This window comes from Gracilinanus agilis, chromosome 3, assembly GCF_016433145.1.
Source record: "Gracilinanus agilis isolate LMUSP501 chromosome 3, AgileGrace, whole genome shotgun sequence".
In the NCBI taxonomy this organism is placed as follows: Eukaryota; Metazoa; Chordata; class Mammalia; order Didelphimorphia; family Didelphidae; genus Gracilinanus; species Gracilinanus agilis.
The window spans coordinates 558,615,387-558,636,576 of NC_058132.1; the positions used below are offsets into that span (position 1 = coordinate 558,615,387).

Here is a 21,190-nt window from a genome sequence, read left to right on the forward strand (position 1 = left end):
AAAATAACCTATAGATTATTCTCTATATATGTCTTGAATTTTAAGGAAGTCCTTTTCTACCAGACATCCTACAAAAAATTTGCTTAAAACCTTCTGAAACTAATAGCACTTGGTTTACTCAAACCAATATCTTCCCAGGAATATCTAACTATATACTGACACTGTCACACATGACCTGTGGAATCAAAACTTGGTAACTGAAACTTCTCAAAAGCTTCTGAACTGCTATGTTATTTGGACTTATGTTCTTTATATCTGTGTGTATAGAAATCACAGCAATCACTTTCCTCAGTTGTAAGAGAGGACTGAACCAGTTCTCTAAAAGATTCCTTCCAATTCCAAAAAACATTTGCAATATCAAGAACATTGTTGCTTGAGTTCACAGGGGACCATTGAGGTCATCTGGACAATCCTTTTGCTCCAGAGTATACAGTTCTGCTTACCCACAGACAATACATTTGCAAAATGTTAGAATTATAAGAAAATGATGTTTCTAGCAAAAACTCCAAAGTTCAAACCAAAAGATACCATGCAAAGCAGTAGGCAAACACATTCATTAAGGATGTTAAATACAATGTGTTCAAAATACTAAAATGCATCCAAAGGTATTTGAGAAAACAAATTCAAAAAGAATGAGGCTAACATTCCTGTCCAAAATTTAGAAAATCCAGAGGAATATAAAATAATGATGCTGTGGATTATCATTAGACTGTCATTATAGGAAAAAAAGAGGATAAAATGGTGATATAAAGGATGCTAAGTCTCATATTTTCCTATTTTAAGGTCCTCACATTTCCAGTGTGCTACAGTACAGAGTTATAGCATTCTGTAGCCAGCAAGATTAAAGAGGCTTTTGCCAAGAACCATTGGTTTCATATCCAAATGAACTTCTTGGCTAGAATTCCTCTGCTGGCTTTACAAGTCCTTGTTCATGAGATCCTTATCCAACTAACCACAAGCTAAACATGGCATTTAGGGTAAAGCATAGCCATGACAACCTCAGGGCATAATAGATAAGTATTACTTTGAGGTAAATGCATAATTGTCAAGGGAAATGCTGGAGTCCACTTTTTAAGTTGGGAAATAAATATACGCATTATGAGATTTTTAAATAAAAAGTCAAAAAAAATTGTCATCTCCAAGATGAACAACTGGTTTTTAAACTACTGAATAGATGACAAAGACATTGAAAGTATTCACAGCGATTTTCTAGTTTGTAATTTTTAATATAGGTGTATGGAGTTCCACTTTGCTTTATCATCACAATGTTATAGAAGATCCATACCAAACCTAATGGATTTCTGATTTAGTCAATCTGGGGAGTTCCTTCTCACAATCCATCCAGTTTGCCCTTTATAGAACTTGTGTCCGTTCTGTCCAGGAGTTTGATATAAGGGATCCACCTTCTTTACTACATCTAGAAGGTACTGGTGGAACACTCCAGGTCCCCACCTGTAACCCATCACTCTCAACACATAAATAACCCATCTTCTCTTTCTGTCACATAATTCCATGATAAATTCTTTTACTCCTATTCTCTGAAGTTCCCGCACGAGAATATGTTGTAACCTGTTCAATCAGACAATAAACACTTGTTAGATGTCTACAAAGTGCCAAGCATTGTGTTAAGGAATGAGGATTTTTAAAAAAGGCAATAGACAGTGCCTGCTCTCAAGGAACTCCCAGTATAATGGTCTACCCTATGTCCATCTGCCCTTTGTGTGATATTTACCCTTAGCTCTTTGGAGGCAATGGTGTTTTAGGTCTCAATGACATATAACACCACCAATAAAATGTAGTACTCTGAATAATTAATAATTAAGGAATATAAAGTTTTCAAGGTCAAGGACATAACATTTCAATGATCCACATCAGAAAAATAGCTAATAACTAAATGGCTCACATTTCTATAACATTTAAAGTTTTGCAAAGTCTTTTCTGCACAATAACCTATGAGGTAGGAAGTACAATCATTATGAGCCCCATTTGGTAAATGAGGAAATTGAAGCTCAAAGACATTGTGACTTGCCTATAGTCATATCAGTCAATTAGTGTCACAACTAATATTCAGTCCCAGTTCTCCTGTATATCCAAGTCCTATATCTTTTCACCATATCACTTTAAATTTGAAAGGTCTAGCTAATATCATTCAAATTGCTTCTAACTTTATGGGAGACTGTTTGCAATTATTCCTGGTATTTATTCAACCTTGAAAAGTATAAACTGCATTTCTATTTAGTCCTTTGTCTCAAAAACTATTAAGAAACCAAGAATCTTTCTGATTGCTTACTGATCCTCAATGGCAGAAGCACAATAAGTTAAAAGTCAAAGTGCTAACACTTTGAAAGATAGAAAGTATTAATCCACTGGTTTTTTAGGTTGATTACTGTATCTCTATTATCTTAATAGGGTAAAAAAGGAAAAAAATATGGCTATGTCCCTCTCCCAGCCAAAAGGGATATTTTACCTCATCCCTTATGGTACAACCGCACCAAGGCATAAAAACAAAACAAAAGAAAAACAATTACTTTAAATGTCAACACCAATATGGGTTTAGTTTTTAGTTATAAGTGTTATATCATACATTGGAAGTCATTATATTTGAGTTTTACCAAGTTAGAAGAGTACTTCTCAAGATATGACCCTCTAAAATTAAAATGCTCTAGTGGTAAATATATGGTACATGGGAAAGGTAAGAAGAAATATTTCCATTGCTAGTATAAACAGCAGACTGGAAAGAGGATTTCCCAAAAATATTTTGAGTTAAACAAAATAAATCAATGATGTTTATGTTCCCAAGAACAAGTCTACATAGCATAAATGTGGCTATAGCACTCTGGGTTTTTTTAAGCATAGATATTTCTTTTTATTTTTATATATAATTTGTAAAACATAATATGATGCATATTATTCATGATACATATAATAAATTATACATATGTAATAAATATGCTTATCCAAGAGAAACAAATTCTCATATAAGCTATGTTCAAAAATCTATGTCTCATTCTTTTTATTCCCTCCTATCTCTCCCTCCCCCTCCCCAAGAAGGCAAGTAATATGATATAGGTTGTACATGTATGTGTGTATATATATGTATATATATAATTATCATACAATACATATTTCCCTGTTCATTGTGTTGCAAAACAAGACACATATTGTTTACACTGGAGAAAAATCCATGGAAGAAATAAAGCGAGGCATGGTATGTTTCAATCTGCATTTGGACTGTGATCCTTCTATGGCAGTGGATAGCCTTTTTCATCATGAGTCCCTTGGCATTGTCTTGTATTCTTGCCTTGTTAAAAATATTTCAGTCTTTCACAGCTGATATCATACATTATAATTATTACTGTGTACAATGTTCTCCTGATTCTGCTCACTTTGCTTTACATCATTTCACATAAATCTACCACAATGAGATTGCAAATTTATCCAAATAATCACCACCTGAACTTTAATTTGCACCAAAAAAAAAAAAAAGTAGTCAGAGAAGTATATAGGCAGGCATTGTCAAATTCAATATCTAAATCATTTATGAGAGGCAGCAAAGCACATAGATACTTTCAGTCAGTAAAACCTGAATTCAGATCCCAAACTGGCACTTATGGTAACTATGGTAACTATGAACAAGTCACTTGTCAAAATGAGTATAATAGCACTTATAATCTTTATCTCCCAATTTTGATTTTTCTCTCTCAGACTGTATTAGACCTCACAACCTTATATAACCTACTTTTTTTTTAAACCCTTAACTTCGGTGTATTGGCTCATAGGTGGAAGAGTGGTAAGGGTAGGCAATGAAGGTCAAGTGACTTGCCCAGGGTCACACAGCTGGGAAGTGTCTGAGGCTAGATTTGAACCTAGGACCTCCTGTCTCTAGGCCTGGCTCTCAATCCACTGAGCTACCCAGCTGCCCCTCATATAACCTACTTTAATCTAGATTCAGTCTCAAAATGCTTACTTTACACTACGCCATTTACTTTATCGTGCCCTTACTATATCTCTGAAAAGAAGTAAAAGAGAGATCTAGACCCATGTTATCCTTGTACAGCAATTTTTTCATTGAATCCTCACTCCTACTTAGGTCCAGAAATGCCGGACAATATGACTAAAGGTAAAGCTTAGAAAGATCATAGGATCAAAGACTTAGTCCAAGAAGAGTTCTTTGAGGCTACCTAATATAACCTCTCATTTTAGAAAAGAGGAAATTATGGTCCAGAAAATCATATTGTTAATAAATGACAAAACTGAGATTAGAATCAAAGTTCTCAGTCTCTAGATCCTTCAAGTCTTTTCCACTGCAATAAGCATCCACCACTCTTGGAGAGAAGGAGTTAAAAGAAAAAAAATAGAAAAAAAACCATACCCACACAAAATGGCCCTAAAAATACTGCACTGAAACCTAGTTGAAAGAACAAAATAAAGGAGGTATAACATAGTACTGTGAGGTCATGTAATAATTTAATTGCTTCTATATTGTGATACCAATATCTATATTCTTGTGATACCAAGGCATCGTATTTCTGCAATTGTAAAAACCAATGAATGCTTTATATTTCAAGCATAAGAATGTTTAAGAAGAAATGGTTTATATGATAACCCAAGTGGAGAAATTACATACAATTCTACTATGTGTGCAATATACATCAATTGTAAATTTAATCACACAAGTGGCTTTATTTGCATAGCTTAAGTTTCTTCCTCTGCCACTAGCTGCCAAGTAGATTTCTTTTTGGAGAAGGTTGTCAAAAGCATAATATTAAACCTAATTTTTAATATTAAAAGATATAAAGCTTTTAAGAAATGGGTACAAAATTTACTCCCAAACCAAAACATAAAATAACTACAGAGAACTGTAGGTACCACACAATGATTTTTTCCCCTCCACTTTGAAAAGTTGTGCTTGTCTTGTATTTGTTATTTTGGAACATCCCTTCAGTAGTTCAAGAAATTTTAAAAAACAGACTTTCCTTTTTACTCTGACTACTATTTTATGTACTGACAGTTGGCACTTCCAAATAGTGGAAAAAGTAAAAATCTGGGGAAAAATAGATGTGCAGATACACCTGCCCTACTTGTAAAGCCATATTTTCACCGTCTGCAATTAGAAATCACATAAAATTGGAGAAGATGAAGGATATTTAAAAGTTAAATGTAAATTTTGGCATTTGAAATGCAAACTAAAAATCACAGATATTTAAAAACAAATATTTTGTTTATTACTAAATGAAATCATGACTGCAATTATTTTTAATTTTGGTTTGATGATAGTTATTTTTCCAGAACTCATATGTATAGATGGGGTTGCTTCAATCAAAACTAAAAGCAAACAACATAACAGCCAACCAAAAAAATTTTATCACAATGCAACAATAAATGTTTCTCAATTCCCGCCCCCCGATATTACCCCCAAGCTTCTGTGATAAAATACCAGCCAAAACAGTCAAAACCTTGCTAATTAACAGCTCAATCTATAAGGGGGACTATAAAAATATAGCATTGGAATAAGACAACTATCTAGTCACAGAAAAAAAAGAACTAACCTACAACCCAAGATATTGCAAAAACTGACAGTAATGACAGTTTGAAGGAGCCCTACGGGTACCTGAATACATCAGAGAAAATCATGAACAATTCCCTGTGGCTCAAGAACTGAAACTGAGTACAACTTCTGTCAGGTCTGGATTTTGCCTATCTGGGCCAGTTCTCATTTGTTGATTGGGGTACTCTTATAAGAACAACTCAGCTGGAGGACATCCCTTCACTTTTATCAACATCTAAGTTGCTGAGATGAGTGTTGGAATTGATGCATTAATACTGATATGACTGATTCAGGAGGTAACTTTTCTCCAAAACATTTTAGGTTTGCAAAGCATTTTACCATCATTAATTATCATTTCAATTTCCTAAACAACTAGGCAATTACCTTAAAACTCAGCAAAACCACTGAATTTGAATGATTTGATTGGGTCCTTTAAAAAAAAGCCAGACTCTCATATGGAATCTGTTATGAAAACTTGATTCAGTTCCTTACACAAAAGGATTACAGTAAAGCATAGTGGCAGTCAAAGACATTCTTTTACCATGGCTAGAGCCAAACTTCAAAAATATTGACTACTTGGCAAGCTAAACCTTAGTAATACCCCTGGCACTTCCAAGTATTTTTCAAGCCTAACGTTGCTTGCAAATTGGCTTAAATATCCAGTTATGTAGACTTTATCCTTGAGCATGAAGTACTATTCAAATCTAACAACCCTCAGAAAAGAATTCACTGTCTTCATTGAAACAAAAGATTTTCTCTTTAAAATTGTTCATTATTTTCAGTAAGACACCAAAAATGCATTTCCTGAAGAAGAAAAAAAGGTTTTTAAGTTTCTCTCCCATGATGAATGAAGCAAAAGGAGCAAATTTCTTCACAGTGCTTCAATCAAGATGACAAATAATTTAAGGGTTTCAGATAGGAAGGACATGAGCAAATGATGACTTTCCACACCAACACAATAACATAGGGAGTAGAATACAGTAGTCCTCCTTTATCCAGGGTTTCACTTTCCTGGTTTCAGTTACCCGCTATCAACCTGGATTTTACCTATCTGGGCTAGTTTTCATTTGTTGAACGGGGTGCTCTTATAAGAACAACTCATTTGAAGAACACCCCTTCACTTTCATCAACATCTCAGTTGTTGAGAAGAATGCTGGAATTGATGCATTAATACTGATATGACTGACTCAAAGGGTAACTTTTCTCCAAAACATTTTAGGGGAACCAACCAACCAACCAGGGGGAAAAAGAGAGACAGGAACTGGGCTACCAGATGAAGGAGGGGGCCAGAACACATGTACCAAGCATATACAGATGGAAGACAGACACACAGACTGGCAGTTGTGGGTAGAATGAGGTAAAAGTCTTCTCTCAGTGCTAGAGTTCTGCTCACACTGGCAGTCTACCCAATAGCAGTGGTCCCTCTATGTCAGTTTTGCTTTCTTTTTTGGAGGGTTTTTTAGGGAGGGGTTGGTATGTGTATGGGGAGATGGGAGGCTATGGAGCATGGGGCCAAAGGGCAGAAGCAGGGAGAGAGAGTACAGTATTAAAAGTTAAAGTGAGAACTATTTGCATATAATTTGGTACTATGCACAGTTTCAGCCATCCACAGTAGGTCTTGAAATGTATCCCTTATGGATACTGAAATTAATTTGAAGGAAATAAGAAAAACAAATATAAATTTTACTAATGCATATTAGTAAATTTAAGTATGACTAATCCATAATTTATAGACAGAGAAGAATAAACCAAAACCCAACTTTAGAAACACCACAGCTCATAAAAAGCTACTCACACACAAGTACCTAAATTAATATAAATCCAGTGAGTTTGTAGTATTTGAAAAGACTCTTTGACTCTGAAGTGAAAACAAGAGGTATCTGCAGGATGAATGATCCTCTCCATCACAGAATTCTTAGCAGCCTAAAGCCTCAATACATACTAGATTGGGATTTAATCTAGTTCAGAGAAAGAGGCTATTAGACCAATAAGGATGGTACAGTCTCAGGAGGGGATGTTTTTTTGTTTACAGGTTGGACAATCTCTGAGTCCCTTCCAATTATGAAATTCTATCACTCTTCATGTAGGGAAAATTTATTAATAAGAAAAGCCTGTATGCAACTGTAGCTAAAAACAATGAAACCCACAACATGAGCACATTACTGGCTATTTTTTAAAAATCCTTACCTTATATCTTAGAATCAACACAAGCATACATTTCAAGGCAGAATACCGGAAAGGGCTAGGTAATTAGGATTACAGGACTTGGCCAAGGTTACATAGCTAAGAAGTTTGTATCCCCTCAACTGGTTCTCTATCCACTGAGCTATTTAGCTGTCTCCATTACTGGCTTTTCATAGTGTGTAAAATATAGCCTTTACATATGTCTGTTTTGATATGTATCCTCTGAGTATTAAAATCTGTGCTCGTTTGCCTCTAATTTAACAGGCAAACATCAAATATCCAAAAAGTATCTGAAAGAAAGGAACTAATGGATATAAGAATAGAGGCATATACCTTGTACAATGGTAACTTTCAGCAGTATAATAAAATAGTGTCTTTCCTTTATCACAAAATATCTCTTTCAATAATAGTATTAAGCCCATATTTTAAACAATTTAATCTCTTGCCTTATCATTTGCAACTTTTGTCCATGTCATACCACAAATCTTCCATAGATATCTATCCAAATGAATGAAAGTCTTGCCTTCCTCTTACTTTTTTGTTTTTCTTTAGAACTCTCACTGACATCTTAGAATCAATACTGTGTATTTGTTCCAAGGCAAAAGAGTGATAAGGACTAGACAGTGGGGGTTAAGTGACTCACCCAAGGTTACACAGCTAGGAAGTATCTGAAATCAGATTTGAACCAAGACCTCCCATCGCTAGTCCTGGCTCTCAATTCACTGAACCACCCTAGATGTCCCCATCTTACTCTTCTAGACTAAACCTGCCTATCTGTGCTTTTTTATTCTCAGCATACAATCAGCCCATCTCCTTTAACACAATGACATCTCACTACTTTCTGTCCACAGATTATCTTAACATGAAGCACTACTCATCTTTTTATCTTGGGATTATCATCACATCAGACCTTCTGAGGTGGCAGGATTTGGGGAGTAGCAACCCTAGTGTATCACCTGAAAGCTGTTGGTATTAAAGAGGAAGTCTTACTCCAATGAAGGATGTGGAATTACTTAAACAACTGCACAATTTCCCATATCTTCTCTTCAGTTCTAAAACCCAACTCATTATCCACACCTAAGACACATATTCAGTGAGCTGTTTATTTGATTCTATAATGAGCAACCTGCCCAAAGGAGACCCAGATCTTAAAGCATGTGTGGTATTCTCTGCCTACTGCCAACTCATGTGTGGGCTTGGTGATCCTCCTTCTAGAAATGTGCGATGTAGGGGTCCCACCCGTTACTTCAGAGCATGTGCAATTATTCTGGTCTGTTTTCTGTTACTTACTGTGTGGTTACAGAAAGCCTTTTATTTGGTCGCCGAGTCAGAATTGAGAATAGATGCAAATGGTTGCAATGAAGAAATTCAATTTTTTCTTTTCCTGGTTAGATTTCAATTGAGGAGGAAGAAGAAATGTTATGAAGTCCACTGTTTGCCATGTGGTCTTAAATACATGGCACTTTTGTTCCTTCTACCTATACTATATTTTAATCTTCTCAGATTCCAGGCAAATGCATATCAAAGACTGAACATAGCTATAGCCACAATAGTCATGCCAGCAAAGCCCTGAGGAGTAACTTGTTTGACCCAGCCAAGCAGTGAATCAGGCCAGCAGCCAGGATACCACATCCTGCATGTAAGGAAACTCATTCATTAGTCATACCACACCCAAAAAGTGAATTTGGTGGGAGAGATGCTTTACAGTTACCACTTGAAGTTTGAGCCCCTCTATTCTCAGAGGTCAAGGAGGTAGAAGAAAGTATATGTTGGTTCAGAAGAAATGTTTCATAGCAATTACTTAAATCTGAGTTCAATTTCCTCAAAGATCAAGGTATAGAAGAGAAACTATATCCCAGGAGATTATTTTATATTCCTATCTTGGCAATACTTTCTCAAGCAACATGCCCTTGTAAATGTTGGTTGGTGTTAATTAGCTACGAGTGAAGAGACAACACTAGTCAAAATGATACTGCAGCACTAGTTACACTAGTCAGATGATATGGAGAAGATGGTAACTATTCAAACATTATTAAAGAAACACATTGGATGGGGACTTGAGAGTGATAATGATAGAATGATATCCCCAAACTCCTAAGTGTTACCTCTAGAATTCTGATAGGGGTAGCCATATTCTGGGGACTCAATCTTCTAGTGCAAACAGGACTAGGAGAAGAAGCCCTGGCACCTATATGTGCTACAGTTGCATATCATAATACAAGAAATATGTCTTTCATCTATTTGATTTTTCCAGTAGAAAGTATATATTTATATGCTCATAGTATAGTGTTTCACTGATGATGTTCAACATTAGCACATGCTAATCCACAAACCAGAGCACTTGGAGAATCTCACAATCAAAAGGACCTTTTCTTGTTTGGAATTTGCACAGGATACTTCCACAATCCAAGCAAATACCTCAGGGCAACATATATCTCCTTGTTTAGCAATTATGAATCTGCAGTCATACTCGCTCATTTATTAACAATGTCTAGCAAACTGAACAAAGTTATTGCTGTAGTCAGTGCAATAACGTACACAAAATTTTTTGCAAACTCTGATACACTATCTACATATCAATTATTATGGTTATATTATTAATCACATCAGTAGTCATAGATGGCTTCATTTCCACCAAACACTTCTACTCTCCATCTTTGCCTTTGTTCTCCCCAATCCATTCCTTTCTTGCTATTCAAATTGCCACTGACAGCCCCCTTAACTGAACTCTGTAACACTAAGCATCTCCTCACTTGTTTTAGTCCTTAGACCTATTCTGTCTTGCCATTATGTAACTCTTTCATGTTCAAGATTAATCCTATTAAAATATCTGAAAGAGACATCTATATGTTTCTGGTCATTCCTTGATTAAAAATTTTTTTTAAAAAATAAAAAATAAACCTGTCTTTTATCATCTCTGCTCCATAATCCTTTTCCTCTACCTTTGTATTCCTACTCTTCAAAAAAACAAATATATCAGTTGCCTAATGGGTTTTTCTTCTTATTTATTAAGGCTTATTCTCAAGACACTAATATTAACAATTGACCCTTGAATTGAAGCAAGTCTGATGATTCCTCTATGTTCTACATGTGTAAATAAGAGGATAAGAGGTCCAATCCCCTCTGAAAGGAATTTTCACGTTAAATTAACAAGCAAAGGAAAATCTCATCTAGTCCCTAATTCTAGAAATCACATTAAATAAGAAGCTACCTATTCCAAATATGATATAAACCTTGTTTATCTTGTTTTCTCATTTATAGTTTTAAAATTCTATAGAGTAGTCATGTCTTTCACTTCTTACTCAGGCCTAGCACATTATTATACACGAAATAGGTATGCAATAAAGTCTGACCTTAAAGCTGTATTCCATTTAAAGTTGGTCAAGTATTTTTAAATGCCTTATCTTATTTGACCTTCAAAAACCCTGCAAGGTATTTATGATCCTTAGTAATTCCCCCATTTTAAAGATGAGGAAAAAGGTAAAGAATTTAAATGGCTTGCCCAAAAAGACAGAGTAATTACAAGACCTTCAACCCAGATCTCCTAACTCCAAACCCAGAACTTTTTCTACTTCAGACTACTACCTATTAATAAATTCCTTCTTCATTATTAATGGCGAAAAATTAGCTTTCTAATGGTAACTCAGACTTACATATTAACCAAGAAAACTAGAGCTTGACCTATAACAGGTTTAGGGCCAGTATAAGCATTTTTTAAAGTCAAACCTTTATCAAAAAAAGGACTTGAATATATGCCCTTCTGCATATAACACAATCCATCTACAAAAATTAACTTATAAATTAGGCCATTCAAAAACTGCCCTCTATTAAATATTTGGCAATCCAGAAAAGTATTTTCCTACCTACCTGAGATATGACTATTTTTAAAAATTCTCACTAGCTGACTAATTAGATCTGTGAAATAGTTCACATTTACATAACACTTTAAGATTTACAAAAGCATTTTACATACATTATCTCATTAGAACTCCACAATAACCAATGGTGCTAATTATCATCTCTATTTTACAAATGAAGAAACTGAGACTTAGAGAGTTTAGATGACTTGTTCAGAGTCATAGACCTAAGAAGTATGTGAGAAGAGATTTGACCCCAGGTCTTCCTGATTCCAAGTCCAGTGTTCTATCTACTCTTCCACATTCAGCTGTCATCTCTATGCTTAGGTGAAAAACTAAAGCCAATAAAAAAATGTCCAATAGTTTCCTTAGACAGTGAGATTCAAACAAGAATGTTATCATTTTTTCTCACATTTGTTGACTCAACAGGTCTTTGAATTTGACTTTCAAGTTTATGATGCAGGATCATGCTAATTAAAATTTTCTAAATATAGACAAATGTATTTTGGTAGCCACTACTCAACAACCCTGACTATTAACACCAAATACGAGATAAAATAGTGAGTTGTATACCTGGTTTTATGTTCAGCACTGTCATAGAAGATCCCTATGAAATATCCAAGTGGAATAATAAGGATTCTCTACAAATGGCAAGGTTTATATATTTCTGTTTAAGACTGACATTGTGTTGACTGCAACAAGCTCCAGAATATTAATCCTGGATCTCATTTAGAAGGTATATACTCAAGAGAGAATAGAAATTCATAAACTAAAAACCAAATGAATGCAAAAATGCTTACTCCCTAAAATAACAGAATAAAGTCCCCCAGAATAATGTCAGTGGAACAATATGAAGTTGGATAAACAGTTTGTTATCTAATCTGTCAGCATCTCTACCTAAAATAGTTACTTCAGAGAAACAGAGGTGGGGGGGCGGGGGGTAAGAATTTTTACCTGACACCTGACCAGGAAGAAAACAAACAGGATTACATTTGGGAAATCGAACCATACATTTAACAATATCAAGATGTTCTAACACAAATGGCTTTTTTTTTATACAACATGATAATATTACTCTATACATACTATCAATTAAGCATTAACCTACAAATTTTCTTGGGTTTACCTGAGGGATCTTTTACTTTAGGAATCTTTATAGCCAATGGAACAAAAATCTATTTTCCAATGTTACAAATGACTTCAAAACTCATGTTTTGAAATTATTTCACTGACAACCTGGCCTGAAACTAATACTTTACTATACAATAATACTATACCTTTAAGAAGCCAGGAGTACATTGATTAGTAATTTCCTCAAATGAATAAAATCACATATAGATTCACTGGACTTGTACTTGAACCTAGAGCTGCAAGGACTTCTGCTCACCTAACCTTTGACTGAATACCCAAATTGGACTCCACATCAATGATGAAGGATTCAGAGAAAGATTTCAGTAAATTTCTCTTCATTCAGTTGTTGTTCACAATTAATGAAATCCAAACCAACTATCTAGTTGGTGGTAAAAAAAAAAAAACTTAGCAGGCTAGATAAGTAAGCACGTTGCAGACTAAAGTGTTTAAATTGTCTTCATAATCTGTAGCAAACAACAGTTACACGCTATATTAAAATGTCAACATATAATTTCTAAATGGATCAAATACCATTTTTTAAAAATTAAACAAAAAAGTTTAAGTAAACTTTTTGTTTATAATTTGTTTTTTATGGTAAAGTAAAAGATTTGAAAATATATTTTTAAAAAGATTATAAAATCTCAATTCACAATGAGGGTCAATACTTTTCACTCTGAGTACTATCAAGTCAGGGATATAGGAAGATGGTTCAAGTCTTATCTGTATAAGAATATCAAATACAGATTTCTACCAAGGCCATAAGAGCAACTTTGATAGGGATCTTTGCTTTATTTCTTTCAAAGTTTAAGAAGTTAGAAATTACTCTGATAAGCATATTAGTAAAAAGTGACTAAAACAAAAAGAATTAGAAACCATTAAATTACATTTGCAAAACTCTCACTTTATACACATAATTTTGTTGAATACTAACAACCAGGTAAGTGCTATTATTTTACAAAATACTTAAGGTTGAAAAAATATACCAATTTACCAAAGGACACAGTAAAAGGCAATGCTACAACTCTAATCCATGACTTCTGGCTTGAAATTCATTGCTCTTTTCACCACACTGACTCTAAATGTCAGTCTATACAAATGTCATGTCATTTCCAAAGAGTTCATACAGTGGGAGATAATAGAATCTGATGTCCTGGAGTCAGTTGTTTTGGAGGGTGTGTAAGGGAATGGAGAGATGCCATGGAAGAGACTTTCACCTTTTGGAAGAAAAAATATTGTTTCATACATCACAAATTACTTTCTCTTCCTTCCGAACACATTGTGTTTTTAAAAATCACCTGTAACATTCATCATTTTTTCATCATTCTGAAATGATCTCTTGAGTAATGAATGTTTCCCTGAGCACTAAACATTTCATGTGGCAATTAACTTTTTTTGGTCTGTTTTTCATAATGGCATAGCATTGTATCACTCTGTACCATTTAACCCCTATCAAATGGTAAATGAGAATCATAGAATTGGAAGGGACCTGAGTTGATCTAACTCAACCCTTACCCAGCACTTGAATTCAAATCCTTTGTGGGCCCAGATTGCCAAAGCACATTCAATCAACCCATCTGAGTTATGGTTTCCTTCTCTTTAAAATGTAAGTTTTAGATTTGGAACTGGCAAGAAACTTAGTAAAATTAAACTCTAGTAAAATTCGTTATTAACCTAAAGGTCAACTTCATTTTGCAGATGAAGAAACTGAGGCCAAGAAAAGGAAAGGAATTTGACCAATGTCTTACATGTATTAATTAGAAGAGCCAAGAATAACCCTACTTCATAGGGCTGTTCTGAGGAAAGCACCATAAAACACAAATTTCTTTAAGTTTCTATAGAACTAAATTAAAATTTTTAATTGACATTTTCTAAATTAGCACTATTACCTAGTAGTTTGGATGCATCTTCCTGAGGAAAAACACTAGAGAAATCAAAACTGAGGAGGAAAAAGGGTTGGATCCTCATGATAAGAGCTATAGATAATTTGAAAAAGGTAAAGACCAGCATTAGGGCAGAGGACAAAAAAGATAAGGGCAAAACAAGGCACACTAGTACTCAACATAGTGAAGAAAAACAGATTCTCAAGACTGTCCTCAATCCTATCTACCAAAGCAAAGAGCTTAGCTTTAGAGAATGTGAAGTTAAAGTACAACTTTTTTTGCATAAGGGAACCCTCTGGCAGACTGATGAAGCCTAAAGACCCTTTCTGAGAATATCTTCAAATGTACAAATATATAGTATTTGCATTTAAATGCAAAAATACATGGTATTACAAAGGAAACCAATGATATTAAAATAATTACCAAAATATTTGAAAGGTTTGAGATTCATAAATGTTGCACATTGCACATATTTTCAAGCATTTTTGAATGTATTAATCTGTCTTCTGATTTTTCTCTCTTCTTTTTCTTATTTTTAAAAAATGCTATTTATTATATGGGATAGTTCCCAGGGAGAGGGTGGAGGAATGAAACTGGTAAAAAAAAAAACACTATGAAAATATTTTTTAAACAACTAAAAACATTTTTTTAAATAAAAATCAAATTAAAAAATAACCTTGCGGATTCCAAGTTAACAATCCAAGACCCAGGTTAACAATTAAATCTTAATCATAGTTTTATGCTGGATCTGATAGTAGATATAAATAGAGAGATCTCATACAATTAAAATACCACCTGAGATACAGGAAGCCATCTTTATAGTTCATTGATCCCAGCTGCTAGTATGCAACCTTCAAAGTTGCCTTGAATTTAATTATTTTGCACATTTTTATTTGTTTTTTAAAACCCTTACTTTCTATCTTGGAATCAATACTAATTATGAGTTATAAGACAGAAGAGCAGTAAGAGATAGGTAATGGCAGTTAAGTGACTTACCCTGGGTCACACAGTTGGAAAGTGACTGAGAACAGATTTGAACCCAAGACCTCCCATCTCTAGGCCAGGTTCTCTATCCACTGAGCCACCTAGCTGCCCCTTATTTTGCACATACTTGTACTTATTCACTTTATGTTTATGCTACATCTATTTTTATATGTACTTGTCTCTTCACCATTAAAATATAAACTTTTGGGGAAATGTTTCCTTTTTTGTATTTGTATCCCTGATACTTCATGCAGTATATAGTTATATGGTACCTTTGATTAAATGATTCATACTCTGAGAAAATTTAATGTTTAAATCACAGAGTTAAGACACAAGCTAAAATCCAATATAATCTTAGAAAAAGATGGCAAAAGGACAGAGCCAAAAGACTTCAATATAGGGGCCCATTTTCTTACCGGTGCTATTTAGGGAAAGAGGTCATATGGGAGTCAGCAACGATGGGACCACGATGGGAACCAAAAATGGTGACAAAAGAATTAAAACCCAAGGGATAGAAAAGAAAGGTGACAGGGAAAAATCATTCAATGCAATTCCACAAAGCCCCCCCACCAATATTCTTCCCTACCTGGATGACAGAACACATCTTATTAATCAATATTTTCCCCATTAACTCATAGCATGTATTTAGCAACTCAATCTTTCTTTTTTCTTTTTTTTTCACACTCAGTTTTTCAAGTCCAATAATATTTTATTTGTTCACCGAGAATTCAGAGTTTTTAATGCTCACAAGACACAAACCTAAGAGGCAGTAGAAAAAAATCAATATAAAGAATAAAGGTAATAAGAGGAGAGAACCAGAATTCAAGAAGGAAAACTATTTTTAAATACCTCATTTTTTACTTTTACTTTGTGACCTTGTTCAAATGCAGCTTCTCAAGGACAATTCTGATCTTTCTAACCATTTATAGTACACTTGGTTTTAAATTAAAGCTGTTTAGTCACGAACTAGCTCTACTACATTTTTAATATTCCAAGCTGCATTTCAAACCATACTGTTTTCAGGTTTTAAAAAAAATATGGTATACTCTTCCTACCTTCCTTAGAGAGGTAAAGGACTATGTATGTGGAATATTTTCTCTACAATTAGACACGGTTCATATATTGAATAGCTTTGATAAACTGCTGTCTTCTACTCCTCCAGCCCCATCTTTTTAAAATTTTTGTTACAAAGGATGGTTCAATGAGTAGGGGAAAGAGAAAATATGAAATGTAATTTAAAAACAAGTCATTAATAAAAGATATTTTAAGATGACACAACTCCTATTGGATTAAAACCACCAAAATCAAATCAATCACAAATTTCTGTATTCTCAGATCTTAAAAATTGAGAGCATTTAACTTCAAAATCTACTCTATCCCTATCCCTATCCCACCAAAACTGAAAAGAAATATTTTGGTTACATCAAAATACAAGAATATTAGATCAAAATGAGAAAAAAAATGTAATAGATAGTGCTAGGAGTTATCAATATTCTTAGCACCTTCAAGGCCACTAGAACCAATTATATTTGAATACTCAAAACAACAGAAAAAAAGTAGAATAGGAAATAACAAATTTAAAGTCTCTTCCACCTGAGTCTGTTTTGTGTTGTTAATTTGCTTGGAGGTGGGAGATTGAGGAGGGGGCACAGATGAAAAGAGTCAAAATGCTTCGACAAGTACAACACAAAAAAATTTTTTTAATCTTTCCTGTTTCCACCTAAATCAAAAAGTCATGAAAACAAGAAACCCAAAAAAAGGTTTTATCCTTGTAGCTTAAATTATAAAGTTCCTAGGTAAATTAAGGACTTGATACCATGTAAAGAATCCAGAATATATCTCCTATATCCATTGTCCTTTTTTTAAGAAAAAGAATAAATAATATTAAAATTAACCTTAAATTCTTAACATAAAGCCACAAAGATAAAGTTAAAATTTAAGGTTGCCAAATCTGAACATTGAATATATGCTATTATGTATCATTCAAAGCATACAAAATATACACAAAATGTAATATTTTTCCCTTTGTTCGGCTGCTGGTATTTTAAAAGGATCATTTATATATAATTATATTGGCTAGTTATATTAAATGGCTACTTCCTTTAGGAAAAAGATTGAAGTTTTCTGTTTAGACTTTAGTGTAGTAATTTCCATCCCAAAAATTATTATCTTTAATTAAAAAAATATTTTATTGGAAATTTCAAAATCATTGAAGATGTTTAACTTGGAGGAAAGAGAAGAGAAACTATAACTTGCACATTTAACATAATTATGCCACAAAAATATATATTTCTTTATTGAGATTATTTCATAGATGATACAAAAATGTAGTTTTTATTAAGTTCATAAGAAAATTGCAATAATCATTGAACTTTTAGTTCAAAGATGCCAGTATACACATATACATTCATACACATTCACAATAAATTCCTTCTCTAAGATATCCAGGACAACGTATCAGAAAAATATCACACATGAAAATTACTTTTGCAGTACAGATATAAAAAGCACAGACAAAAAGAAAAAAGTAATTTTCTTTTAAGGAAATGGGGAAGGCATTTCTTTTATTCTCATTTCAGTTCAAGAGCCTCTACATTACTATCTTATCCTACTCAAGTCTTCCACCTAAAGAAGGAAGGAAGAAAGGAAGAAAGGTAGAAGGAAGGAAGGAAGGGAGATTGATTCACCTTCAGGCTAAGGGCTCAAAATGTCTGTCCAAAAGTAAAAAGTAAACTTATGAGGAAATTAATCTAATACCATTTGTTTCACTGCTAAAACTTACAGATTTTTTTAAGATTGTATTTTATATGGTACAGTTTTTTAAAACTCATTCCAAAGAAAAAAGACCTTTTTGTAAGCTGGCAAGCCATAAAAATTAGTTCCAAATCCCAAGAGTACCACTATATAAGATAATATTTCAATAACCATTGTTGTGATTATATTAACATATATCTACTATTTCATTATGTGTTCTAGTGCACTTCCTGAGAAAAGCTTCCCCAGCAGTGTTCTTTATCCACTAGCTGCCAAAAACCAACTTGAAAACCTATTTATGGAAAAACTCAAACCAAAGGATAGAAGTAAAGAAACAGAAAAATCTCAAGGAGCTCATATTTCTTTAAAAAAGGGAGGGGGGGAATAAGGGAACGGAAGACTACAAGAAGAGACTGTTTCTAATTCACAGTTAATAAGTAACACTGAAAACACAAAACCCCCATACTATACTAAAAGTCCAAGGATGCAGTGGTGGTCTTCTTATCAATAGAAATCAAACCTCATTTAGAGGTCCTCTCCTAAATTTCATCAGCAAGCTTACTGCCTTAGTACTTACTCTTCCATTCTCTGTCTCTTCTTAACTCCCTTCCCCATTTCTCTCCTATGCCCCACCCCCTTCCACACAGACATACACATAGACAGGCAAACCTGGTTTGTTTGGAGTTTACAGGATCTTAGTTACATCTGACCAAAAAGGACAGAACTTTTCACATTTCCGCCCTTTTGGTTTAGTGCAGAGATTCCAACAGACCATTACATCCTCTAGATTGTGCCCAGATAGGATCAAGGGAGACAACTGATCCTGGTACATTCCGCATGGATCTGGACACCTAATACGGTGATGGACAAACTACCACCTATTTCACTCAGCACCTTAAGAATAATTTAAAGAAGAGAAAGCGAGACTTGCTAGGGGGAAAGGGAACTAAAACAGAGACTTGAACTGTTAAATTACACCCTAAATTCCATAATTCCACTCTGAACCATTTGTCTCCACCGTCTAGCAAAGATGAAGGAAGGGAAGAGTGGTCTTGATTGGGCAGTTTGGGTTTTAAACACCCCCCCTCTCCCTTAGCCCCTCTGTATAAAGTCACCAAATCATAAGGAAAAAAGTAAAAAAGGGGGAGAAATGCACTCACCTCCACCCATCTCTGAGCTTCAGCGAATGCTACATCACAGTTGGACTCTGCATCCTCTCTCACTTCCATGACTAGAGGAAGAGGGGAGGGGAAAAAAAGAGAGAGAGAAATGGGTGGGTGGGCGAAGAGGGGCGGGGTGGGGGAGAGTGTCAACCCAACTTAACGAGGCTGCTTCAGGACTGAGATTGGGAACCTAGAAGCAGTGCTTGCCTGTCACTCGGCTCGGCCTTTTAATGTTCTGGGTCTCCCGTTCCCTTTGTTGCTCTCAGGAGTTTGTTAATGCCCCGAAACCACAAGAATTTGAAGAAGCTGCTTTCTATAAAGCCCTGAAAACGAACCAAGGTCCGTAGGGACCAGGGCAGTTAGAGGAGGAGAAAGATGGGAGGCGGCGAGGAGGGAGGCTTTAGGGGGGCGAGGGGGAGGAGGAGGAAAGAGAACGAGAGGCCGTAAACAGCCCCAAGAACTGTTTGAACTTCAAAAGCAGCTCCCCTCCTCTCTGCTCCCGTCCCCTCCCCCGGAATTGCCGCTTTTTCCCCCGGCCTGGGCTGGGTGGCGGCGGCTTCTATAGCCCCGTCGCAGCTGCTTCCAAGCCTGGGGCCATGTGAAGCAGTCGCTTCCGCCCGCCCACCAGCCCGCCGCCGCCGCCACAGCCACCTCCTCCGGGGGTTGCTCCCTGGGCATTTGGCCGTGCCAGCCCTTGTGGTTTAGACTGTCTGCGCCGGGGGATGCCAAATCCACTTCGGAGAGCAAGACCCGGTTAGAAGTGCAGTCCGCCACCCCGGGGAGCCTCAGACTTGGCAGTGCAGGGGGAAGGAGATGCTCGGGCGAGTCGCAGAAAAAAACCCTCAAAACTCAACTCAGTCCGCCCCGTCCAACTGTCCTGCCCGTTCAGTTCCGTCCCACCCTGGCTCTCCTTTTCCTATTCCTCTCGGAGCGGAGCTTCATTCCCTTCTCGGATTCCCTGGAAACGGAGTCCTCAGAGCTCTCGGCTGCCGGGCCAGTGCCTGACATACCAGGAATAGTTCAACACAATTGCATCTTTCCCAGCCAAGAAACTTCCCCCTCCTGGGTTCCCTAGCCGAGGAAATGCAGCCGCCCAGGCGAGTCCGAGGCACTGTACTAGGACCAACTGGCCTGGTCCCCTCCCCTAGTTGGGCTCGCGCCCCCTCTTTTACCTGTGACCTGAGATCCTCTAGTCCAGCCTTTGGGTTTCTCCTCCCGGCACTCTCCTGGAGCCGCCTAGAAGATGTGAGACGAGTTCCTCAACCTCCCACCAGGTGCTCTACCCCTGCCCCGCCCCTAGCCCGAGCCCCATCCCTCTCTCCTCCTCCCGAGACTCCCTCCCAGCTAGGGGACTCCTGGCGGCAGGTGAGGGTAGCGTTCTTCAGGATTGGAGCCCAAACTACTCCCTCAGCCGGAGCCCCTCCTCCCCTCCTCCTTCCTCTCCTATCACCTTTCCTACTGCGAGGTGAGGGTCTCCTGCAAATCGCACCCACAGCCCACTGACTTTTTGCGCAACTAAAGAACTACTCGCTGAGAGAAAAAAGAGCTACTCTTCGTTTTCTCCCACTCTTCCAGTCTGAAATGTTGCCCAAAGCCGCCAGGGCTGTCTCACTGTCAGCTCCCTCACACGCTAGGGTTGACTGAAATTTAAGCAAGTGAATAAGCTGCTCTCTTGCTTCTCGCCACTGG

The 21,190-nt window shown here is 36.1% G+C and overlaps 1 protein-coding gene across 1 annotated transcript in view; it reads right to left on the reverse strand.

Moving 5' to 3' along the window:
- Window positions 1–20,715, reverse strand: part of LOC123242663 (LIM domain only protein 7-like) — a 152,413-nt gene extending 131,698 nt beyond the window's left edge. The window contains exons 1-2 of the mRNA XM_044670587.1: window positions 20,674–20,715; window positions 19,499–19,569 (exon numbers count right to left, since the gene is read on the reverse strand). Coding sequence (XP_044526522.1) covers window positions 19,499–19,567 — 69 coding nt within the window. The 5' untranslated portion in view covers window positions 19,568–19,569; window positions 20,674–20,715. The remainder of the gene's footprint in view (window positions 1–19,498; window positions 19,570–20,673) is intronic.
- Between the last annotated feature and the right edge of the window lie 475 nt (window positions 20,716–21,190).